This window comes from Amphibalanus amphitrite, unplaced genomic scaffold (assembly GCF_019059575.1).
Source record: "Amphibalanus amphitrite isolate SeventyFive unplaced genomic scaffold, NRLGWU_Aamphi_draft 000281F_arrow, whole genome shotgun sequence".
Lineage (NCBI taxonomy): Eukaryota > Metazoa > Arthropoda > Thecostraca > Balanomorpha > Balanidae > Amphibalanus > Amphibalanus amphitrite.
The window spans coordinates 293,218-310,959 of NW_024881776.1; the positions used below are offsets into that span (position 1 = coordinate 293,218).

Below are 17,742 nucleotides of genomic sequence, written 5' to 3' on the forward strand. Positions count from 1 at the left end.
TGATGAGCTACGAACGTGAAACTTGGCATAGCTTCAAATGAATACCTAGGCAATGTTTGAGGAAAGTTTGGTGGTTGTAGCACCTTAGATGACGTCACGTGACGTCATAAAGTTTTGTCGTTTTCCGATATAGACCGTTTCTGATGACGCTGAGCATGAAACTCAACTGTAAATGATCTAGACAGCGCCTGCTGTCATCCTAAAACATCTATATAAGCACACTTCCATCCAGTTCCTAACCAATAATCGGCCCTTTATATTCGGTCCCATATATCTGATGTATCGTGAGGAATATGAGAGTCGCAAATCTATAATTTCACTTATGACGCCACTGTGACGTCATTTCAAATGGCATCGACACCAAATTTGGACACAACCTCGGCTAGGTATTCAGAAAGATGTGTGCTAAGTTTCGCTTCTCTATCTCTTCGCGTTGCGACGATATCGTCGCAGAAGTAAGGGGGCAGCTATATGCCCCCCCCCCCCCCCAGCGGCCGGCGGGTGGCGCGGAGGCCCAGCGGCCGCCAGGTTAAGTTATAATCCTATCTGGGTTTGTGTTGCTCTGACAATCTGCTAAGATTTGCATTGCCTTGGTTTTATGTTTGCTGATAACGCGTATGCTTACAGTTACTTTATTGTACTTGAGTTCACTGTATTGTTCACTTTATTATTTACTGCAGTCGCTCTCAAGGGCCCACGGCCACGTGACAGCTATCTGGTACACATTTGGTGTACATTAAGTGCATATTTGGTGCAGATTTGGTCAAATTAGGTCCAGCGTGCTCCTTAACCCTCGCCCGTATAGGGGGGGGGGGGTCGAACGGACCCCCCCATGGTTTTTCGCGAATAACTCGCGTAAAAAGCGGCCGATTGCGACGAAACTTTCAGTACCCTCGCGTTAATCAATTTTACACATACCCTGAAAATTTCATGACCCTGACCCTAATGACCTTTGACCTGTGACCTACTTTTCGAGACCATATTTGGCCGGAGTCGCGATTCGGCGTATGTCGGCTCGCATTAGCCGCGCGTTTGCAGTCTTTTCGTGGTTTCAAGCGTTCAAACATGTGATATGATGCTGCCCCCATGCATTAGGGTGGGTGTCAAGGTCACCTGAAGGTCAGGTCAGGTCATTGACCTTTGGTGACCTCGGTTCACTTTTTTCGAGTTTTACATGTTTCTAGGCCAGTTTTTGGAGCTGAATTCAAATTTAGCAACCATATGAACATTTACAAAGTAGTTTTGGTGCCTTCGTAACATGTTACAAAGCTGTCAGAGGCGGTTGACACCTACTAGGAATACCCGGCAGGACCCCTACTGGTTGACCTGACCTGACCTGACCCGACCTGGACTAAATGCATAAAGACATCATCTGTGATCAAAACTAACATGATATTCGTGATCAGCGCCCCGAAAAACCCCATAGCAGCCACACTTTACGACGTTCTAACATGTCCCGATTTTCCCGACTTTTGGGTCATTGACCTGACCTGCAAGGTCAACCAATGACCTAAGACCTTAAAATTAGGTATCATCGGCTTCCTCTCGTCACGGGCAACACGCTCGTTTTTTCCGCGAAGCTCTAGCTAGATCAGGGGCGAAACGGCAAGGGGGGGTCCAACGGACCCCCCCCCCCTTATACGTTCGCGGCTGGAAAAACACCAATACGGGCGAGGGTTAACATGCTTCAATTTGGTCCTTATGTAACCTTTTCCTCAGCTGCTCACAAAGTCGTTTCATGCTTGTCTACTTTCAAATGTTTTCTGAAAATGGTACGAATCTGCACAAGAAAATACAAAGCGAATCTAAAAAGCTTGTAGCATATCAGCGACAGTTTTCCAGGATGATTAAAAAGTCGCCCGATGTCGCCCAACCACGCTTTGCGAAGCCCCTCGCCTCACGCAAGCAGCGCGTGCTCCTTTGATAAGAGAAATGTCAGAGCCAACCTGTCTAAGAGGCGGCACAAAACGGCGCGAAATGGAGACGAAAATAACAATGTCTGAGGCTCTCCAGACTGCAACTGTGCTAATGGGAAAGCATTGCGACTTGAAAGGCGAAGCCTGAAATGATTTCCACTGAAAGAAGATTGCATTTAGTAGAAACATCGTCATTGATAATTCAAGTCAGCTGAAAACTTCAATGTATTATAGAAGAGGTCGCATTCAACCTACTCAAAAGACCATCTACCAGCTTCTTTCAAGAAAACAATTGATAGAAACACCAGACAAGGAAGGCATCCCCACCCCTCAATATAGCGTATAGTTTGCCGGCATCGAACAGTCCCTGAGCCAGCTCAAACTACCGTGGAGAGACAAAGTAACGTGCCGTAGATAGGCACCGTGGGTGGAGCCGTGAGCTCTGGGACAGAGCTGTAAACGCCTCGGGGCACGACAGGCGCGACCTTGGGTTGACCTTGCCCGTCGGCATGTCACGCCATCCAACGTCGAGCGCACGGAGGTAGGGCTGCTTTTGACATGTAACTATTCAGTATTCAGGGTAGGCACTGCATCCTCCTTTTTGTCATTGAAGCACTGCACGGTGAGCTGTTCGGCGTCCCTGCTGGTATTGTTGTGCGACGCACTTACTTGCACGCACGCTCCTTAACCCGCGAGTTGCTGGGGGGGGGGGCGTTAAACGCCCCCACTTGTTTCGCCGGGCCATAGCATAAAAACGGCGCGCCGCAGGCGCCCCAAATTTTAAGTATCTGTAGGGAATTGATTGAAGTTTATTGTGACAAAGTTTCAAAAAAATCGGTCGGAAAATTTTGGAGATATCGAGGTTTTAGTGACGTCATGATTTCTGAGTTTTCGACCAAAAACGGCATATGTTCAAAAAAATCATATAAAATCACAAAATAGACATACAGACATGCCGTAAACGCCATTAGACTGCCAATACCATGAACAATCAAATGGCTATCTTCGATTATTGATTATCGTTCCGCATTTTCCAAAATCTTGAACTTAATCTCGGCAATTTCTCGTGACTACTCCACGACCATGATACATGCATTTCTTAAATTGAGCTTTTTGAGCCAAACACGTACACATATGATAAAATGAATGTCACCATCGTGTTCTACGCTCCAAATTACCCATAAAACATGTGTCACAGGCTGCGAATATCAGTTTTGATTTTCGGGGATATATGCCTACCCGGTTGACCTGACCTTGACCCTGACCTATGCTTGACTGACCCCTACATGGAGCTGACACTCTTGTAGGCCTTAAATGATGGATTGTGCACCGTTTTGACAGAGTTTATGACGAGAGGCGCCCATTGCGAAGTCCTGAAGTCCATGCTAATGAAAGCCCGATTTCAGGTGTTTGACCTGACCTTGACCTGACCTGTGACCTCAAAAGTCAACTTTAAAGTACTCATCCGAAGCGTCTCGTCGCGTTCTTTCGTTTGCCGCCTCGTGCGTTTCGCTGCGCCTATTGGTTCTCGAGTTATCGGCTGGGGGCGTTTAACGCCCCCCCCCCCCAGCAAACGGTGGGTGGCGAAATACCCCAGCAACTGCCGGGTTAAGGTAGGCAAGGCAATGTTTTGAGCCATATAGGAAGTATTTTTGATATAACTAGGTATGCGTTGAACAGTGCACAATGAACATATTCTTTTATTTTGGCACACACCCTGGGCCTGTACTGGTTCTATAGATCCTGAGTTCGGTGAAGTCAGACGTTCTTATTGTCGTGTTTTCGGGTAAATGCATGTGCTAAGCCTCCCTTGTTTCTTGTTTTATCACTATAACTCATTTTCTTCCATTCTGCTAAAGAACAGGAAGAACTGTTTACCTTTTGACCCTCCTCTGCAAGCTGCAGACGACGTTAGTCTCCCGGACTCATCTATCCCGCACATGCTTTCTTCCTCCTCTTCCTATACCGCGTCTCAGCCCTGTCGGTCGATCCCGCCGGTTGCATGCCCCTCCACTACACCTCTGCCGCTCCACAGCACTTGGTCGGCCTCCTCCCCGCCGGCGCGCGCGGCCGCCATTGTATGCCGCCTCGGTGAGTGATGACGCCTCGGTGACGCCCCGAGGCAGCTCGCACCGAGCCGGCGGCGGTCCGCAAACGGCGTGGAAATACGGGCACTAGCGCTAAACGGCCGTCGCTTTCCGACAGGACCGCGACTGTTGCTGGGCCAATTGGAGCGGCCCGTAACTGTTATGACCACGCGGCCCGGCGCTAAGAGGGACGTTGTGTCTGCTGATGGCGCTGCCGTCTGGGCTGCTTCTGGAGATGGCCACGCCCTCTGATTGATAGAAGGGGAGGGACGCTCTGGTGGACAGGGGCGCGGCGACACAATGGTGAACGGTGTGTCCGATGATGACCTCTCAGTCAATGCAAGACACAAAAGGAGTACGTAATGAATATTTTATTAGTGGGAAAGTGAGGCGGTGTGGGCGCAAAAAAGCGCACTTTAAATTTGAAAATATAAGAAACTGGAATGTCTATGTCATGTAAAACGTAAAAGTGACGCATAAGAGCTCTAAGCTCCTTTTCTCAATGTAGGTATACAAATTGGTGTTCTATTTGCCTGTAGGATCCTTAGTCCTTATAATTAGTTTCATGCCAACCAGTGTTCGCCATGGGCCGGGCCAGCCCAATGGGCCATGGGCTGGGCTGGGCTTCGGGCTGGGCTGGGCCCTCAAATAATAAGGATCGATGGGCTGTGGATGGGCTGGGCTAGGAACTGTGAGGTGGACTTAGGGGTTAACAAGTGAAACAAAAACCGTAACTAGCTTATTACTGTGCGAGACTCAAAAAGAGTTATAGAAAAGGGAATAGGTGCAAGGTGCATTGTGCATGCAGCTCTCAAAACATTGTTTCTTTGCTATAGCTTTGGAATTTGGATTACACCATACCATATATGCCACCTGTATGGTTTCAATAATTTTTAATCAATTCATTTTTGACGGGCTGGGCTGGGCTTTGACACCTTTACCGTGAATGGGCTCGGGCTGGGCCGGGCTGTGAGCCCAATGGGCCTGGGCCGGGCTGGACTGGGGTTTTGCAGCCCATGGCGAACACTGATGCCAACTACGTTTACCGTAATTTCAAAAAAATGCATTTTCTGATCAATTATAGCATTTTGTCCAAGCTTGTATTCTAAGTAGCGCCGAGACACACGACACACTGAAAAAGGACCTCTGCCCACTTACAAAAATCATTATTTTTTAGTCCCAATGGAGACCAATAACATATCTCGCACAAACAAACGCACAAAGATATGCTGAAGAAATGGAAGTCTAATGGATGCGTCCGTTAGAGTTCAGTGGCATCTTCTCGACACATCCGTTCTCATATGGAAGCCGGAGGATTCTTTCCTCTGACCGCGGTCACGCCGCCAGGGTCCAGCTGAGCCGACGGTAAGTGCCACTTTGAACGGGCCATGTTCTCTGCAGCCGGCTCACTAGCAGATAGACCTTCCCAGAAAGGAGCGCCATCGCCCGCTGACAAGGGACCGCTCCCTAAGCAACCGCTCCCGGCACGTGGACAGCCAGCCGCACTGCAATAGCGCCATGGAAGCGCGCTTCATTTGCACAGAGCTACGAGTGACAGTTCCAAGAATACTGGAGACGCGTTGCTCAGTGCGCGTCTTGACATGTCGCTCGCACAGACGCCAGCGGGTGATTAACTCTACCGAAATACGCTCCCATGCAAAATCAGTGAAACTGAATCTCGTAAAGATTTCGAATTTCCGAGTAATTGGCAAACTACGAATTTGATTTTGAAGCTGATGAAAGTGTATGTGTTCGTCATAAGCACAGGAGCGCGGCGGTAATCTTAGCCATCAAAATGTGAGCCATCATTACCACCATATGTAAGTATTCACTTACGCAAGTTTTCAGACCGGCATGGGGATTCACATTAGGACAGTTAAATAGCAGTGACTTTCCCGAATCGGCATCACAGGCATGGACAGTGGGCACAGCAGAATTTCCGGCTTCGTCGCCTTCAATCCTTCCAAAGGTCATGTCATAACTCGCGCCCAAATATTTGCAGGTTGGCAGACATGGTCTGCGCCCCAGACATTTTCCCTTCCCCAGTGACCTGGCACTGGGCTCGTTTGGTTTCATCGCCTCCTCCCCTGGGTATGCAGTGTCGAGCTCGGCGAAGCGCCGGTTTGGTCGTCGCCGCGCCGTATTCGATGATTCGCGCCAGTTTGTGGCGACGTTTACAGTTGGTCGGCCATTGGTGTCGTTCGGCGGCAGACGAGCGCAGCCTGCCTCCCTTCGGCATCGATCCAGCGCGGGTCTTTCATGGACGGCTCCTTCGTGTCGGAGGCGTGCACAAACACAGAGACACCCTCGCACACCCACACATCGCTGGCATCCCGTTATCCGGTAAGGAGTTACTTGAGCTAGTTGAATTAGTTCAGGCAACGTATTAAAGAAGTTAACATTTAGGTAATGTGATAGTGTGAGAAAGTTATAAGATTCAGGATGCACATCTGAATAGCCTGTGTGGAGGGTTATTCAGCTGAATCATGCTTGTTCATTCAAAGATTTTACTTTGAGAAGCGTAAAAATAAACAGGGCGAACGTTGATGAGAAGAGGAAAAAAGGAGGATGAGCAGCAGGAGGAACAGGTGGAGGAGAAAGAGAGAGAAAGAGGGAAGAGAGGTCCTTTCTTTGGGGAGAGAAAGAGGAAGAGGGAGGTAGAGGGAGAGAGAAAGCAACAACATTTGACAGATGTCCCATTACAAAGGAAATATTACAGCGGTTGAGCGGTGAAACTGTATTTTGAATATACCTATTATTATTCATTTTAACGAAAAGAATAGGCGTCTAACTTGTACTGCGCATTTGTTTTATAAATGAATACATAGCTACCGAGGACAACTGACAAAAACAACAGCAACAGCAACAACAACAATGCAAATATTTCAGTGACACTTGTCAAGAAAGGTGAACTATAATCTACAGTTGCTTCAGATGACGCAAAGCCAGCATCGAGGGAGGCACTGCGGGCCGATGACATTTAGCGCCGCCATTTTTCTGACAGCTCGGCGGCGGCCCGTGTTCATTAACGCAGCGCCGTTCCCGCGGTCCCGGTCACCTGGCATTGACCGCCCCCGGGACACTACCGCTCACATTGTGAAAAATCGGTGACCTTTCCAGCCAGTGCCGATCATTGGCCAAATTTCCGCCGACTGGAAAACTCGCCAGCTCGAGCGAGCTGACTTGTGAGAGACCGAACCATTAAATTTGATTGATAGATTGCCTGTTCATGTGATATCCAATACTGGTTACCTGGGATAATCTAGTTTATCTTGGTAAATATGAGAAACTTGGTTTTGCTGGTTAGTTGTAATGTCCAACAGGATTATACCTAATAGCAAACACTGTTTACCTACATACCAACCATCTCAAGAAATAACGTTTATGGAACGTAGAATATTCAACCATTCCATCATAATAATTATCTCTCCCTCTCCCTCTCCCTCTCTCCCTCCCTCCCTCTCCCTCTCTCTCTCTCTCTCTCTCTCTCTCTCTATCTCTCTCTCCCTCTCTCTCTCTCTCTCTCTCTCTCCTCTCCCTCCCGCCACCGACGGCGGGCGGATGGTCGTCACTCTCCGCCGCGGTCTGCCAGCATTTGAGCCGGCTCGTCGGCCGACCGTATGAAAACCGACCGAGAACAATGGCGGTGGGTCTCCGACAGAACGATCTCAGAGAAACCGACTCGCACGCAAATGGCGAGCTGCCTTTGAAGCGGCGGGCGCGAATTGGGTGTGATTGTGGAAGATGAATGCATAGATGTGACAGATGCATAAAATGGCGTGTGGGAGTTAGCTCGCAGAGAACATGATGCATGATTGTTGTAAAATAATTAGTATCAAAATTGCTACAATTGTTTGCTAAATACCTGTGGAGAATCATATTTTGCATTTAAAAGTTCGCTAGCCGGACTACGAGATTAAAAAGTGGGGAAAAACTACATTACGTTGTCCTCGCCGAGTGGCCAACCATAAAGACAGCGTTAAGGAATATTATGTAGCATGTAGCAAGGAAATATGTACTGCGGTCCCTTATCCCTGTTGCTTCCTGCTGTATCCCTGAGCCAGGAAAGTTTATAAAACCTCAAATCTACTTGGTTCCGACAAGTATTTGTTACATTTCTGCATGCAAAGTGGAATATCACTCGAGGCCTGTAGATGAGCGCAAAAAAAAAATGTTATAGAGCAAAGATTAGCTTCAGCATGAAACATGATGTATTTCGGTGCTTTCACAGAGTGGGTTTTCCAGCACCCACGTCGATGAACATTTGAATAAAAACACATAAATCAAAATCATGACACTGCATGCCAGTACCAACGATTGCTTTTCAATTATTTTGGCTCTAAGAACAATCAAACTATCAAGCCCGGCTGCCATACCTTCAATCATTCAATTTCAGTTTTGATCATCTAAAGCGGCAACAACTCTGCTGAAACTGCTATACCATGGGTAATTCTGCGCAACAAATGCGTGTCGTAACCTCAAAATCCGCATTCCGGTTGTTTCGGAAATCTACCTTTAATCGCTCGGTCACATTCACGCAAATAATTAAATATTAGAAGTCCATAGCCTGAATAGACGTACGCCTCCATGTGCTCCAATTTCACTTCCGCTCCATGGCCCTCGATCGTGTCCGATTTCAATGGATCTTCAAGTGCGTCGATCCACAGCGCAGACCGCCTATAGGAGTGGTACGCGCCACCCTCGTCCGGGACCAATCAGGGCTCTCAGTCCGGCGGTAATTGTCCGATACCGTCGGTCCGAAGTGAGGGGGGGGGGGAGATTACCCGTACGTTCGGCACAGTATAGTGAAGGGGAGAGGGCCGGAGGTGGGAGAGAGGAGGGTAGAGTAAGGGAGGGTGGACGATAGTCAGCTCGCCTGATACGGGCTGGCGGTGCTGGTATCGCCAACCAGTGCTTTCTGGGGAACCGAACGGAATCACCATCGCGGTCGAGGATATTGTAAGTAAAGCGGTTAGCTTTCCATCAGGATCAGTCAGGTTTAATTGGTTCTCAATTCTCATGCAATCTTAGTGTGAGTTCAATTTCGTATGCCTTACAAAAATCAATGAAATAAAGCGACAAATGCATAAATAATTGAAGAAGATAAATTTTGAATATGTCTCAGATATCAAATTTGCTAATGAGCGCTGCCAAGCATCAAAAGAAGCAGAAGCGTGCCAATAATTGACGCATATCCTTTGAGGATTTGGGTCAATGTGTGCCAATCTGAACATTTTTACCAGTGGTTTGGACAAAAAGTCACTTGTTTTTCATGGTTTCACAAAAATAATGCACGACTCTAATTATTTTCATTTAGAAGTTGAAAGTTAAGTAACCAAGATAAGGCATTTTCCTATGCGAGAAGCATCGTGCATATAGTTGACGAGGAGAAACCATTTTTTAGCTTTCATTTTTATTTTTTGCCAAACATCATTTTTTTTGTACACTGCACTCATATTTCTGGGCCTCATCTTACAGCGATTTACTCCTTACGTCCCACAATGCAGAGACTCTGGTCGAGACGAGGCGATGTTATACAGGTTGGCAGCTGTTCATCCAAGCATAAAGCTGCTCTCCATTCCGTGGGGGTCGACTACCAGGCTTGCCCGCCTGACATGCCAAATAAAAGCCGAACAAAGCGACAGCGGGTCCCTCGCTGCTTTCAGTCCCTGTCACGACCAGTATGTTTATGAGGCTCTTAGACCCTGCTTGAAACCTTAGTTTGTAAATAGAAGATGCCGAAATTATTAATACAGCTGTTGAATTCATGGAAGTGAGGCAACGTAAGACCAGGAACTTTCTTTTCCTGCAAAACCGCTGCTCAGTAAAAGCCGAAGCGATGCAACCTGAAGATAAACATAATATATCGCAGGAGAAGAAAGCTACATTTAAAATAATCCTTTACATGTCTGCGACATGTCTTTAAAAAAGCACGATACAATAGAAAAATAACTGAACAATAACATAACTAACTGAACAATGAGTATTCCAAACAAATTTGAAAAGGTCTTTGTAGCTCGAACAGATATGAAATACAAGTGCAAAGCTGGTAGTAATCTCGGAAGAATTATGTATGTATGTATTGATCTCTCTCGATCCTCTGGAGGTATAATACGGAAAAATAGCCAGAATGTCTGCTTCATTTCTTCGAACAAAATCGATTATGTACCATATGTGGTTCAGGCAGAGTGCAGACGTGTAGTTGTACGTTTAGGAACGTTCATCAATGTCATACTGTAATTACGTTTCATCATAGACAGCTCTGGCCCTTTACTGAGGGTCACTGACCTGAGCACAACCTATATGGCAGATGACGGCCGACGTATATAACTGATCTACTGAGTGGGTCGTCGGTGATAAACAACGCACCACTATTACACTTCTGATGGATTACGCGGAGATTAACTGTTCTGAACAAGGTTACGGAGCAGCTCGGCATAGGTCAAGCTAGATCATCGAGAGGTCAGGCTAGAACAGCAGGGCGCACACTGCACACACTTGATCTTTTCACTGACGATAAACAACATCAGCAAAAATGTCATCACTCATAAAGCATATTCTGCGGCCACTTTTTGACAGGCATTGATGGCAGGATTCTGAGTACGCCCGCTGATTTAAAATGTTTCTAAATATGCTTCATCTTTTGTCCCATTCCCAGTCTCCAAGCATTCAGAACACGTATTACGTAGCGTAGCAGCTCTTTGAAAAGGCGTCTCGCTTTGTTTGCGGTCAAGTTGTGGTATGTAACTATCACCCTTCCTTACTCATTGACCTGTATAGGCCCAATGGTCTTGGCGTTGTAAAGCAATACAGGTTACTGCAGGGGAATCAGACTATGTAATTCTCCCTGTACAACAGTGGTGATGGACATTTGATGATCCTGAAACATCTGAGTGTTTCATGATTCATGATCCATTACCCCGTCAACTATCAACATCCACAAGAGAAAAATTCCCACCTGCAGGCCAAACAAGTGACAGGGTTTGCACCTCGCTGCTACGACTTTTGAGCTCTCTTCGTAAAGCAGCCTTCCCTGACCGAAAGTGTCCAAGTTCCGTGACCGGAAGTGATCGCTTCCGGTGCTGATGACACCTCCGACAGAAACTCCTCGGCTGCTATCACCTTGTAAACAGACTGAGACATTTCAATCCCACCACCTCCCCTTTACCCAGCTACACCACCCTTTCAGAGCCTTTTCACACAACTGAGAGAGAGAAAGAGAGAGAGAAAGAGAGAGAGACACAGAGAGAGAGAAAAAAAAGAAAGAAAGAAAGAAAGAAAGAAAGAAAGAAAGAAAGAAAGCAAGAAAGAAAGAAAGAAAGAAAGAAAGAAAGAAAGAAAGAAAGAAAGAAAGAAAGAAAGAAAGAAAGAAAGAAAGAAAGAAAGAAAGAAATGAGAGTGAGAGAGAAAGTGAGAGAGAGAGGGGGAGAGAGGAAGAGAGAGAGAAAGAGTGATGAGAGCGAGAGAAAGAGAGAGAGAGAGAAAGGAGAGAGAGAGAGAGAGAGAGAGAGAGAGAGAGAGAGAGAGAGAGAGAGAGAGAGAGAGAGAGAGAGAGAGAGAGAGAGAGAGAGAGAGAGAGAGAGAGAGAGAGAGAAAGAGAGGACCAGGAAAGTACAAAACGGACGTAAACAAAAGGTGGATGAAAAACGGTATCACTGGTAAACTCAAAACATATAGGTAAGCACATTTAGCGTGCATCCATTAAACTTCTTTTATTTGTTCAACTGCGAATACCTTACGATATTCTCTTCCATTGCAGGTATACCTCCATGTTTCGTTTTGTCAAAAACGTCTTACTGTGGCGTTTCAAGACTTGTGTCCGTACGTTTGACGCTGACACGATAGCCATTCATAACTACACCATTCTCGGTCTTTTGGTTGAATAGCGATGGATTACAAACACAGTATGGCCGAAAAAAGCTCGTACGCTCGCAGTATAGGATTATACTCATTTAGTGTCTCTTCAGTTTATCGTTCTTCAATGCATTTTGGCGCGAAGTGTTATGTTCGTACCTCAAGAAAAAAGAAATCCAGTGAAAACTGGTTTCAGTTCATCTTGAAGCATAAACAATTTAGTATTTAAAACGTACCTACGCAACAACTGCGCTTCAGGACATTCCTCTTTGTGTCCGGGCTTTCTGCCTAAAGCCTCAGCATCTGAGAATCCCCACCCTTTAATTTGGTGCAGACTATGCAAAACACGTAAACGATTTGCAACTGATTGTTTCGCCATTAGGAAGGAGCGTCGCGAGGCCCCGTCACGGGGTGGGAGGAGGGGAGGCGAAAGTGTACACAGGGGCTCAGCTGCTGCACTGTAGTCGGCCCGTCGGCTCCTTTGATGTGCCCCGCTGCAGTGTCGTGTTCGACGGCCGGTTCGCGTGGGAACCCGACGAAGGTAGCCGGCTCGTCGCACGAAGTGGTTCACCCCTCCCCGCCCCGGCCCGCGCCTGCAGGTCATCGATTTTGCTCCCTCAGTGTCAGTGTTTGCCGTCTCGGGTCTGACCTTCGCGGGCCCACTCCCTCCTCAAGCCAACCCCCTCGAAACTGTTTCAGCGGCGCAGAGCCGTGTGTATAGTGAGGATACTAAGCAGTAGTAACGGCATAGCACGGGTGACTTATCTCTCCTGTACCCGAATTCTGAACCACTCAACACATGTATCATACCAAATAGAGGCTTAAGCCGTGACAAAACAAACCCACCTTCCTCTGATGTAGCTCTTACGCTATTCAAACAGATTAACATCGTGTTATAAAGCTTCGAAATAAATCCGTAATGATCCCCGAGAAAGATGATTATGTAATACAGCAAAGCCAAGTCTCATTCCATATGAAGCTGTGGCACCGTTTTTGCAGCATCGTACATTAAAATTTGATCACGTTGCACTTACCTGATGGTAGGTGGCAACTCGTCCATCCTGAGCATAAGTGTGCTGTCCGGCGCTGAGGATCGCCAGGTCACGATGACGTATCCAGGACACCTGACGACGCGAAACCAAGAAAACAAAGTCAGACACGAGTAGCGTAGAAACTTGGACCGCGGCTAACTACAGTCCGGGCGACTCACGCCACAACGCCACCGGTAAATACACCCCGGTGAGTATGGATTATCCTGCCAGGCGGCGAAAAGAAGACAGGTTGATGTCGCTTCAAATTACCAGGCGCATGGTATCGTTAGGCTGATTTACGGTACAGCTCTGAAATTACGGCGTTTGATGACTTTTGAAGAGCCGGACAGACAACAAAGGTAAACTTATTTGGCTGCTTTGGTGACATCAAGTATTAAATATGGTCATACGAGGGGCGTTCAAAAAGTTCCCGGCCCAACCATGAAGGAGTTGGAATTTCGGCCTGCAACGCGGTGTGTTCAATGATGTGTTATTGGGATGTCCACTTACGTAGCCATTAACCAATCTGCCCTGTGATTGGTTCAGGCTGCTAATTAATCGTAACATAGTTTGCCATTCCCGGTCAGAATGGGCGACGCCCAGAAGGGAACAGTGATTTGGTTCATGTATTGCAGAAAAATGCACCAAACGTTATTCACGAAAAGCTAGTGCCAACACATGTTGAGGTTTGTCTTTCTTACAGTAGCGTCAAAAAGTGGACATCTCTGTTCAATTTTGGTCAACAGATCATTAATGGTCACCCCCGCAGTGGCCAGCCATCAACAGCATTGACTCAAGAAAATATGAAAAATAAGCACTTCTTTGTGAAAAATGACAAATGTTCTGGTCTGGAACAACGCAGCAGAAGCGCAGTTGTCTATCAGGTTCCTCAAAGCCATTCTTCGACAGCGTATTCATATGTTTAAGATCTCTGCAAGGTGCATCCCCCGTTTGCTGACTCCAGAGGAAAGGCAAACTCAAAAGGAGGCGTAATGCGAAAATTTTGGCCCCTATATCGAAGATCCAAAAGAATTCATTGAACTACTTGTTACCGTGGAGGGATTGTGGGTGTCACACGTTGACCCTAAGGGCGTGACCGAGCTGCACAAGTGGAAGCACACTGAGTAAAGGCCACCAAATGTGTGCAACGTGTTTAAGTCAGACGGCAAGGTGACAGTGGCTGCATTTTGGGATGCTGGCGGTTCTCTGCTCGTCAACTTTCTAAAACAGGGGCGCACAATTAATGATGAATACTACACCTCCCTTCGATAACAGTAGCGAGCAGCAGATATCAAGGAGAGACTAGGGAAGCTGACTAAAAGTGTGCACCTGATCCAGGACGATGCACCAGCACACATGAGCAGGGTGACAATCAGCGAAGCAGTGAGCTGTGGCTTCGAGTTGTTGTCACAGCCACTTTTTTTCTCCGTACCTTGCACTCTCAGGTTGCCACCTCTTCCCCAACATAAGGAAATTGCTTAGCAGTGGCAACTTCGCTGACATCAAGGAGACAAAAGCAGCCGTCTTGGACATGCCAGATGCGTCCGAAACCCACTTGGCTATGGAGACCCAGGGGCCTCTCGCGAAGCGCTGCGCGAAATGTTTTTGTCTTAACGCTGGTTATTTGAATAAATGAACATTTTTGGTCTAATAAGTCGACGTCGTATCTCTGCTCCTTCATGGTCGGGCCGAGAACTTTTTGAACGCCCCTCGTATATGATGATGGTAGGCTGGAGAAAGGAACTTCTAGACTGGCATGTACGTTACGTTCGTGACGGCGAAACACGAATGTTGTAAGTACAAGGTCACCTGCTTCGTGCCATGCATGCTCGTCAATGTTTTAATGCGATACAGGCATTTTACAACGACAAACGGTGTCTTCAGTTGAAGTGGAAGCGGCACAGGACTATTAAATATTTGACTAACTACAGCTGGCAGTCAAAGAGTACTGTCAATGCTAATTAATAATTGAATTATTTATACATTTAGGGGCGATTTGATGGCAGCTCAGTATTATGACAATGAAATAATCTTTTAGAACATCAACCAACAGTTTATAGTTGTTGCTTCCAACTAATTTGAATCGATTTCATCAACAATATGCAACAGCCAATACAATATGCAACCAATATGCATATAAGTACTATATATGTCCTTTTAGACGCTTATTTTATGCACTGAACGTATGCAGTAAATAGGTAGCTTGTAAACATGATACATTGGGCAGTTATGGTCAGGGGAAAGGATGTATGTAGATTTAAAATTGAGTAGTGTTTGTATTCAGTTTGTCGTCAATAGGCAATCATCTTAACGATAAGAATCAAGGAAAAGTGATTGCAGGGCCTGAAAATAACGGATACGCCATTATTTAACACATATTCCATTTGAAAAATACAGAGTTCCCGCAAGGAGTCACCGCGAATACGATTACCTGAGAGTTTTTTGCCTTTTCAGCTATGTTTTGTGTATATCAGGCAGGAGGATCACATAGGTACCTACTTAATAATGGTGGGATCACAGCTTCTCCACAAGTTCATTTTTTAGGGCACCGTACCAAATGCTAGCTGACAGCTCAGTCAGTGCGCTACAAACTACTGGTAAAATTGGAGTAACAGCTGCCGTGAGCCGTCTTCTGCGTGCTTTGATCGGTGAAGCTCATCATTCAATATCGCGGCACGGTGGTTCAGCGGCCTTTACATGCAAACTAGTGCTCTGAAATGGCCCGACTGAGTCCGCAAACACCGTTTGATGGCACAATAACAAACTTCTCCAGCAGCACTCTTGGCGCTGACACTGTTTGATCTGTTTCTCGTCGGCTCAGTGACGAAAAACGTCAGATAAACACAGGGCGGACACACACAAGTTTGGAAGGCAGAATTCGGTACCCACAGTGGCGCCTAGACGCACACTACACCGTCGAACGCAAGCTGTTGGTGCCATGCCGAACATCTAGTTAGTTGGGAAGCAAGAGCCAAGAGGTTGCGTATGTGCAGGCCTTTTTGGTTCTGTGCACAATATACTTGACGTGCACCTAAGCCCGCTAATAGAAGCCGCATTTCGTTCTTGCATTGACGATGCAGGCAAACGTAATGCCAGCTCTAGCCTCACCCTGCAGTAATGGAATTTAAAACTCGAATGCGGCAGCTGTTCTGTCGCTTGATTCATATATAACTTTCCTTACGGCTCTTTCTACTTACCAGCAATTGGTTTCCACAAAATCGTACCCTTTGAATCGTTCTGCATAAAATCGTGGCGAGCATATTCGATTTAAATTGTGATTTCGTTGCATTGTGGTAGCTGGCTCGAATACACGTGTGCTAATGCAAAAGAAATTGAATGACGTCGCTGTAATCAAATGCATGTTTCAAGCATCAGCCACGGTTTCATGGCCGGCACGTTTTGAGGCCTCAGTTGACGGCGGACGTAGCGTTATGAATAATAGAGCGGAGCGGTCGGCCGTTGGGCTCCTGTTAACTGGCCGGGTCGGCATATTGGCAGCGGCGCGGCGGCGGGCTGTATCACTGCAGGTCCTGCCCCACGGCCGTCCTCCACCATCGACCTCGAGGTCAGAGGTCAACCATGATTGCGGACGGGAGCTATGTCCGCTCTGGCATCGATTTGACTGCTGTCACGTGACGGGGTACGTGGCCACGTGAGGAGGGGTGCACCCGTCGCGTTTTTACTACCTCCAAGCGCATTGGCTAAGGCCATGGGTCAGAAATACGGGGTAGGTGTATTTACGGTGTGACTTACGCACTGTGCCTCTCGTCTTTTTGTTATTTTTGTTATTAAATTACTCGACGTCATCTTGTGACTTAATTAAAATGAAAATGTAGTCCATTTAATTCCTTAACAAAATCATCGTATCTACTGCAGCGTTATAATGCAAACTCATACAAATTGCGGCGAACAAGAGACCTTACAACATGCTATACAGGCTCAACATTTTATGGATTGTCGACGCTGGAAGAAAATGTCTCTGTTTATCAGAGAAGCTCTGAATGGTTTTCTCATTTTTATGAGGAACATAAATGATACTGTTGAATTTATAGTGTGTGCTATCCGACTGTGCCTTCGAGTTATCACACGATAAGTATTCATATTTCGTCGTTGTGTGACATCGTGAGAACGACTCCACTGTCGACACCAAGAAAATCCAGGGCTTGTGCTAATGCGGCCGGGAGAAGCATTGTTGAAATAGATATGAAAGCTGGACGGCGGCCACCGGCACGGAGCTAACCAAAACTTCTCGGGCGAGATATCCGGAGAGAAGACATCCACAGAGCGCAGACGTTTCCCAGCCGCCCGCCGATGACAATTCCACCAAATGTCCCGCAGGGCCCTGGACGCTATAAATTCAGCGGTGGCCTCATCCGTCATTCGTCTGATGGTCGGCCGCGATTAAGAGAGCCACAAAAGCTAGGGACGTACGGTCGTTGAGTCTGTACAGCCACTGCCGCCGGGCACTGACGCAACTGATAGCAATGTAGACCTCTCACTGCGCAAAAGGGAAGTCGAGCATAAATCACATGTCATGTTATCAGTCAATAATTCAACTTGCATCTTTGAGCAAAACATCGCGGTCATTATTATGAAATATTTACGCCGCAGTCGTTCTCAAAACCGTATTGTTAAAATTGATTAAAATCAGGGTGTATTTGAACGTCTTTGAACTTGGTTTATGAGCTGTTTCTTCGTTTACCCTCGCCCGTATAGGGGGGGGGGGGGTCGAACGGACCCCCCCCCATGGTTTTTCGCGAATAACTCGCGTAAAAAGCGGCCGATCGCGACGAAACTTTCAGTACCCTCGCGTTATTCAATTTTACACCTACCCTGAAAATTTCATGACCCTGA

The 17,742-nt window shown here is 46.8% G+C and overlaps 1 protein-coding gene across 1 annotated transcript in view; it reads right to left on the bottom strand.

Annotated features, from left to right (window-relative positions):
- The window catches only part of LOC122387310 (zwei Ig domain protein zig-8-like), a 90,529-nt gene that overhangs the window by 34,708 nt on the left and 38,079 nt on the right, over nt 1-17,742 (bottom strand). Inside the window, exon 3 of the mRNA XM_043377415.1 lies at nt 12,892-12,981. Coding sequence (XP_043233350.1) covers nt 12,892-12,981 — 90 coding nt within the window. The remainder of the gene's footprint in view (nt 1-12,891; nt 12,982-17,742) is intronic.